Source organism: Alnus glutinosa, chromosome 2 (genome assembly GCF_958979055.1).
Source record: "Alnus glutinosa chromosome 2, dhAlnGlut1.1, whole genome shotgun sequence".
Taxonomy (NCBI): Eukaryota; Viridiplantae; Streptophyta; class Magnoliopsida; order Fagales; family Betulaceae; genus Alnus; species Alnus glutinosa.
In genome coordinates this window covers 20,792,315-20,800,513 of record NC_084887.1, presented here as the reverse complement: position 1 = coordinate 20,800,513, position 8,199 = coordinate 20,792,315, and the positions used below count along the sequence as shown (strand labels likewise).

Here is an 8,199-nt window from a genome sequence, read left to right as displayed (position 1 = left end):
CGGTCTTTAAATTTTTGTTGTTTTTAATAAAGGTTGATTTATTGGCCGATGAGCATTATCATATTAGTCCAATGGAATAAAAGTGAGATAGGAGATGAGTATGTAGCATTACTCGTGAACGGGTAAAACTGGCCTGTTAAGCAGATCAAGTAATTCCCATGCATGGTTAAAGAATGATGGAAAGTGGAACTGTCAATTTGGCCAGTATTTAGAACTTGTTTACTTTTTCTTTGTTTTCAATCTGTTGCACCGATTCGGAGGTGGGTCGGTATTTAACTGCCAACAGAAGCTTTGTTATTGGCCAAGGTTCTGGAATTTTCCCCATCTTTTTGCAGGCAGATATTGTAGCCACTCTTTGGCAAGTGAATTTTTCTTGTAAGATCGTGTTCGTGTGTGTATGCAAGGAAATCCATAGATGCGTAATATATTAAACCTCAGTACAGAAAGGTAATGTGTTCCATTTTAGGCTTGTTGTAGTCTTAAGTAGACCAAGGTGATGCTTTGGTAGTCTTAAGACTTGTTCAAACATGTGAGCCTTTTTAGTGGCCTCTTTTTAACTGCTTGTTACATAGGGTCCGTTAGGGGGTTTCTCAATTGCCTGTTCCGGTTGGACTACAATCGAGATAGATAATTATAGATTGCGGCCCAACCTCTTCATCAGTACCGAGGAGCTCAAATGATTAAAGATCTTCTCCTAGGATTAGCAATGTTGTTCGAGACAAATTATGGCTTGACACATAAAATTAAAAGAAAGTGTAATGCTAGAAATTACATTTTTATTTCACAATATTGACTTGACAGTCCTAATCAACCCTTAGATCAGTCATTGTTAAAAAAAAAAAAAAAAATTAAAAATTAAAAAATCAAGGGTAAGTTGAGACTGTCACGTCAACATTGTGAGATAGTTGTGAAATAAAAATGTAGTTTCAAGCATTACTATAAAAAGAAAATAAAAGAATGGTGATTGATAGTCTAAATAAACTATTTTCTGTAATTATGTGTCACAATAATGGACTTGAACTGGTTAAAAATTATTTTTTATTTTTTTAGAAAAGCAAATTTTGGATTTTTAAGAAATGGTTAAAAATTATTTAGCCCCTCAACTAACAGTTATTTTTTATAAAGTACCACGAACTGACAAATGTAATGCTTTGGCCTTTCAAACTGCAAATTTGTTGCAACTTAACCCCATCTGTCAATCTTAACCGTTATGTTGGACGAAAAATAAAATTTAACCAAAATCTTCTGAAAATATCATTATTTTAACTATTGAAAAATCAAAATTACCCTTTGTATTTATTAATTAGTAAAAAAGACTATTTGAAAAAAAAAAAAAAAAAAAAAAAAAATTTTTTATTTGAAAAAAAAAATGGATAAATGCAAAATAGTATGTGGTGGACTCATTTCTAATTTGTTATGATTTGTTTTCTAGAAATTTATTGACTGTAATTGGGTGATTTTTGGGACCCACTACTCCGTGTACTTTGTTTATTATTATTTTAATAAAAATTTCTCTTGCTTATAATTTTTAAATTTTGGTAATCTGGAGGAACACGCCGTGAAACGAAACATGAAATATTTCCCAACTGGACATACTGCAACGCGAAATTTGAACAAGTTTTTAACACTCGTTAATACTAGGACTAATAAAAGAAGAAAAGGAGCGAGCTTATCCAATTTGATTCATTCGAGGCTTATTCAAAAGAAGAAAAAGAAAATATTCGAGGCTCCAATCATTATCAGACTACGAAAAAGGCCTTCAATTCGTCTCAGAACTTGTTTATAGAAAAATAAAATTGCAAGTTCAAAGACAATAAAATAAACGGTTAAATAGGCTAGCCACCCATTTGCTTTACGAACTTTATTTTTTACTCTATCAGTTTTGTTTTGTATCAAAATTGGTACCTATGGTATGAGAAAAGACAAAATGGTACCTCCGTCCAAAATTAACGTCCAGCCACGTCATTTTACAGGTGTCGGCGTACATACGCGACACCTGTCCCCGTGGCATACCTCAGCTGGCTAACATTTTTTTTTTATTTTAATGATTTATTATATATATAATAATAATAATAATAATAATATAAAATATATATATATATATATGGGGTGGCTGCCACCCCATTTTGGCCGAGGGGGTGGCTCCTTAAAGTATAATTTCTGATACTTATTCAAATCATAGGGAGTACATCATGAAATTTATAAAACCATAGGGGTATATATGGAAGAAGAAAAATTGTGTTTAAGTAACAAATATTTAGTCATTTTTTGGGTTATATCAATTGACTATGCATATAATTTTGTGTTTCCAATTGTTACACATGACTGATTGTGTTTAGTTTTGTCTTTTTTTTTTTAAGGGTACAATTCTTGTCAACATGTTATTTTGATACACGACAGGCATACATGTTACTTTTTGTTCAAAACAGGCATACCTAATATTATTTGTGTATAAAGTACCATTTATGATATAATTACAAAACTAAAGTACAATTTCTGATACTTATTAAAACCACATGGGGCACATCATGAAATGTATAAAACCACAGGGATGTATATATTGAAAAAAAAATTGTGGATTTTAATTTTAAGGTCTTTTTCTTTTTTCTTTTTTTGAAAAAAAAAAATTATAGTGGTGGCTCAGCCACCCCTTTGGGCCACATGGGGTGGCCGAATCACCCCCTTGGCCAAAATGTGGGTGGCTCAGCCACCCCCAAGGGCCAAAGTGAAAAAAAATAAAAAATAAAAAAAATTAGGTTTTGGCCATTGAGCCACCCCCATTTGCCCTGGGGTCTGGGGGTGGTCGTGGCCCATGGCCCATGGGGGTGGTTCGGCCACCCCCAAGGGTCAAAACCTAATTTTATTTTTTATTTTTAAAAAAAAAACCTTAAAATTAAAAACTACATTTTTTTTTTTCCAATATATACCTATGTGGTTTTATACATTTCATGATGTACCTCATGTGGTTTTAATAAGTACCAGATATGGTACTTTAGTTTTGTAATTATATCATAAATGGTACTCTATACACAATATTTGGTATGCCTGTTTTGAACCAAAAGTAACATGTATGTCTGTCGTGCATCAAAATAATATGTTAACAAGAATTGAACCCTTAAAAAAAAAAAAAAAGACAAAACAATACACAATCAGTCATGTGTAACAATTAAAAACACAAAAATATATGCATGGCCAATTGATATAATCCAAAAAATGACTAAATGCTTGTTACTTAAACACAATTTTTTTTCCCATATATACCCCTGTGGTTTTACAAATTCCATGATGTGCCCCTTGTAATTTGAATAAGTATCAGGAATGGTACCTTGAGGGTGGCTCCATTGGCCAAAATGGGGGTGTCACCCACCCCAGATTTTTTATTTTTTTTATATTATTATTATTATAAGAAATCATTAAAATAAAATAATAAAAATGATAGCCACGTCAGCGCTGAGGTGTGCCACGGGAACATGTCACGCATGTACGCCGACACCTATAGGATGACGTGGCTGGATGTTAGTTTTGGACGAAAAATTTGACGGAGGCACCATTTCCGTCTTTTCCCATACCACAAGTACCAATTTTGGTACAAAACAAAACTGAGGGGACAAAAAATAAAGTTCATAAAACACAGGGGCCAAATATGTATTTAACCCTAAAATAAAAATAAAAACCACTGCTTACAAACTTTTCAGCAACAGGAAACCTCAGCACTAGAAATATTTGCATAAAAAAAAAAAAAGCTTCTGAATATGTCAAATTGAGTGATGCATAAATAATTAATAGTCTAAATCATGTAATCATGGAAAAATTACTGACTTGATATATGTATATTTCAGCACCCTTCCCCACTTTTATAAGTATTACAAATTTTGAAAAGAAAATAGTAAATCGTTACAATGATCCACGAGAGATTTTGAAGCTATGCAAACCCCATCAAGTAATTACGAGGTGAAATGCTCCTTCGTGGTTGCCGATTTCTTTCTCATCGTCCAGAACGCAGCAAAATACTGGTTCTGCAAAGTAGATAAAGTCTTTTTAAGTTTTTTTCTATTCAATCTTTCTCATCTCAAAATATTTTGGATTATTTGGAAAATGCAGAATAACAATATGCTATTGAACCATTTCTGATCGAGCAGCTTTGGGCCTCATAATGTTCTGATCGAGCAGCTTGTGGGGTGCATTTAAATACAGTTGATTTGCACCAAGTAATGTTCAAAGATATCATTTGGTGCGAGTAAGCGCAAAACTGTGGCTCGCCCACACCATTGTGATTTACGAGATAAAAAAGATAGTAAGGAGGAAAACCCTTAGCTCATGATGATCAACTTACTTGCATCATTGATCTCGGATTTGTAGTGTAGGTTGTCCCAATGGTGTTTTCCTTCTGCAGTCCATGAATAAGTCAATACATTTACTGTAATTCAAAAATACAAAAGGCAATGAAATAGATATGGGCCAACATTACCTCAAACTGAAATCCATACTGCATTGCTACCTTCTTCACATCTTCCAAACTCAGTTCAATGGACATTTCCTAAAAAGTAATGACGATAAAAATAAAAATAAAAATAAAAAAAAAATAAAAATAAAAAAAAAAAAAATTATTAGACACTTGGTCAATCTATTGCAGTGAGCGCGTGTATTAAATGAACTTAAGGAGAAGCTTACATCCTGTCCATACATATCCGCGAAGTGATAGAGTAGGGGACCCATATTTATCCAAACCTGTTATTCACTTGATTAATCAAAGCATTGAAGCAATGAGAAAGACAAGAAACCTCTGTTTGGTATCGATTGAGGAACTTACTCCTCCATCTTTCAATATTTTCGATATGATTTCAATGTATTCAATGATGTTGTGAGCCGTATCAATAAAGAAGCAGGTTACAACCACATCCCAAACCCCTGCATGCACCACAAATATACTCCATAAGAAATTACTGAGTATTGGTAGGATTCATGTGCCCCTATTATTAAAATATCTAACACTGGGTGTTACGACCTAGTGACAATTTCTCCAAGGTAATTTTTACCATAAAAAATAATAATAATAATAATAAAAATCTCCAACTAACCAATTGCGATCATAAGCAAAACAAGTTTCTACAAATGAATACATTCATTCCATCAGTTGACATCTCTGTTTATTACAACCATCCAAAATAATAATAATAATAATAATAAAATTATTTCGATGGCATGCTAAATAGTATGTGTTCTTTACTTGAAAGGAGCAAATTTTTCTCCATGCATGTGTTTGTTAGAATATTAATTAATTAGATAAATTCATTATTTCCTATTAACTTAAACTTTTGAGATATGTAATTATTTAACATGGTATCAAAACAGAGATTGTGAGTTCGAAAAGTTGATCCTTCATTTCAATTAAATATTCTACGTGTTGGGCTTCACTTATTGACGAAGAGTGTTAAATTCTTAATTGAATGATTAATTTCACAATTTCCTATCAACTTAAATCTTTTGGACAAGTGGTGGTTCAACAGTATTATCCATCCATCATATACTTATTAGCTAAACTCTTGGTCAACCATTCCTTAGGTTCACGCTTCTAAGATGCAGAAGACACTGATGTAGGATGCTAGATGTCACGCTATTCACCTGAAGAGAAAAAAATATAAATTGATTTTGAAAATATTTAAAAAGATTTTCTAGTTTGGGGATACAGAAAAAATGCATATTAAGGTGGGCGGAAAATGATGCAATAAATGCTGCCCTATTCCGGTCACAAGGATTTTTTTTTAAAAAAAATTGTAAACATAAAAGTTCGATAATGTATAATTGAAAATTAAGCCGGACCTATAGGATAATTAGTCAAACCTTTTTTTCTTAGCCAAATCAGCTGGTGAGTCTCATACCCGAAAAAGAAACAGTACACAATAATCACCCGTCCTATGTTTCTGAGTGGAAATTGTCAACCTACAGTTAAAGACCCTCAATATTATTTTATTTTTTTGGTTAATGTTAAAGCAATGGAACAGTCACTTAATACAGCTAGGACCAATTGGGGCAGATTCTTTGGAAATGGAGATAGGAGGTTCCGGTTTTGACATGATATGTATACTAGGGATTGACTTCAAATGAATTTGTTATGACAAATTAAAAGTTCAAATGACAAACAAGAAAAGAAGAGAAAACAAAATATATTAATCACACAATATATAGTTTGCATGGGTTGACAAAAAGACCTAAATCTACAGACGATAATGATCATGAAGGAATTCCACTAAGAAAAGATAGTGTATGATAGTTGTGAGAGATTCTCAAACCGCTTTATGGGATTTGTTAGAAGTGGATCTCATAAAATTATGGAGGAATGTTGGCATTTCAAATGCTGCAGTGGGTTTTTGATACCTAAAACCCCCAATCCACCCATTGTATTACTCAATATTAGAGCCAAACTCTTGGTCTCATAATCAGAATTGAGGAGAATGTTTAGAGGTCTCAAAACCTTAGCCTACACGTGTGGATTGCAGGAAGAGCAAGAGGAATCAAATCAGCCACATCACCAAGCCTAGCCAATTTCAGGTATGGCCTTTGTGCCTGTGCAAATTTTTTGTTTTGCATGATCTTATGCTATGCTTTCATGATGATTGTTCTTGGGTTTTTCCATTGTATCTTTAAGATATATTCCCAACACCGTTCAGCGACAAAATTCCATATCTCTTCCATTAATTACAACCGTAAGTGTGGAAGCATCTTGGAATCATAATTGATGAGCAGAGCTGACAGAGTCCATGGCAATAAATATGGACCAGGTTTACAGTATCCTAATCATAACTCTTCAGACACAATTTAAGATAACGTCAGTAAAGACATTATTCACTGCAATAAACATAACCCCTTTCAACTGTAAATTCAGAATTTCTAAATACAATTTGGTCAAAATACCAACAACAAAAAAACCATATCAGTATCATCCAACTAGGGAAGTGGCATGTAATATACTTTTGTATTCTTAAGAAGCTAGGAGATTATTATAGTACACTAAGTTTACAAACTTCATAAGTCAACTTCAACTCCTCTAAACCATATTACATAGGCCATAGCTGTGGACAGAATATTCATCTAAGTAAGATCAGGCTACCCCCAACCCCAAGTGTCATGCTTACTTCTTTTCTTTTCCTTTTTTTCAAATAAATAAATAAATAAAAATAAAAATCTGGGTGAAATCCTAACTTCTATGGAACTAACAAACAGTATCGTTTAGTTCAAACTGATACAAAATAACTCTCAACTAAAATTTTTGGTAAGTACATAGAAAATTCTGGCTACAACAGTTTTACAGCAGCATGTTCAAAATGCTTGCTCCAATATGCTACAACTGATTTGTTTTGGCAGCACTTGTCCAATGTTAATTCAAGATCTTAGTTTTTAAACCAATCATATTTGAACAATGATCTCATGTAATATTTACTACTACCAGATGCCTGGAATTGTCAATGTGTATATTAATTATTCCATTTTAGAATTCACTATGCAAAACAAAGAGATAATAAGAAGTCATACTATTATTTACCTACTTGACTCGGATCACTATAAACTTCAATAAAGTCACCGCCGCACATGGAAAAGCCTTCAGTAATTCCTGCACTGCTTGGAAGGAAAGTCAAATATTAAATTTTTTTCGTTTTTTTTTACAAGTAAGTTACACACAGATCAGTGGGTCTTGCACCCACAACCTCACCCTCCATTCTATTCTTATGGGGGGAAGAAGCATCATTTGAACTAGAGCTCATTGAAACAAATGGAAGAAGCGTCATCAAAGAAATTTAAAAACAAATGTGTGAAAATCATAGAAACAAGTACTACTTGGGTACAAAAGTACATTATTTGAACATAAACAAATTGCACACAAAATTCCTTTGTATTATGACGGAGAAATTTATGAAAATTATTCACATCATTCTACAATTGTATCAATCATATTAGAAATTTTACACAAGTCTTGCTACTAGATACTATAATGCTTCTACAAAGTAAACCACATACTATTACCAGTAACTCTAATTTTTTACTCCTCCCATCCAAATTTTAATGTCTTGCTTTCCTTTTGTGGAAGTCCCAAAATAAATGTTTACTTTCCAAAGTATAAACATTTACTTTGACATTTTCATAAACTATTTTCATCCTTTTCAAAAGAAAAAAAAAAAGTAAACAAATTCTCATTAACAGTTG

General features: G+C 32.7%; 1 protein-coding gene across 3 annotated transcripts in view; it reads right to left on the bottom strand.

The window, feature by feature from the left end:
* Positions 1 to 3,753: 3,753 nt before the first annotated feature.
* Positions 3,754 to 8,199, bottom strand: part of LOC133861625 (uncharacterized) — a 35,907-nt gene continuing 31,461 nt past the window's right edge. For all 3 annotated transcript variants that reach the window (XM_062297418.1, XM_062297417.1, XM_062297416.1), the window contains 6 exons: positions 7,541 to 7,614; positions 4,811 to 4,908; positions 4,672 to 4,728; positions 4,469 to 4,537; positions 4,334 to 4,387; positions 3,754 to 4,016 (listed from right to left, as the gene is read on the bottom strand). In XM_062297418.1, the coding sequence (XP_062153402.1) occupies positions 3,945 to 4,016; positions 4,334 to 4,387; positions 4,469 to 4,537; positions 4,672 to 4,728; positions 4,811 to 4,908; positions 7,541 to 7,614 (424 nt within the window). In that variant the 3' untranslated portion in view covers positions 3,754 to 3,944. The remainder of the gene's footprint in view (positions 4,017 to 4,333; positions 4,388 to 4,468; positions 4,538 to 4,671; positions 4,729 to 4,810; positions 4,909 to 7,540; positions 7,615 to 8,199) is intronic.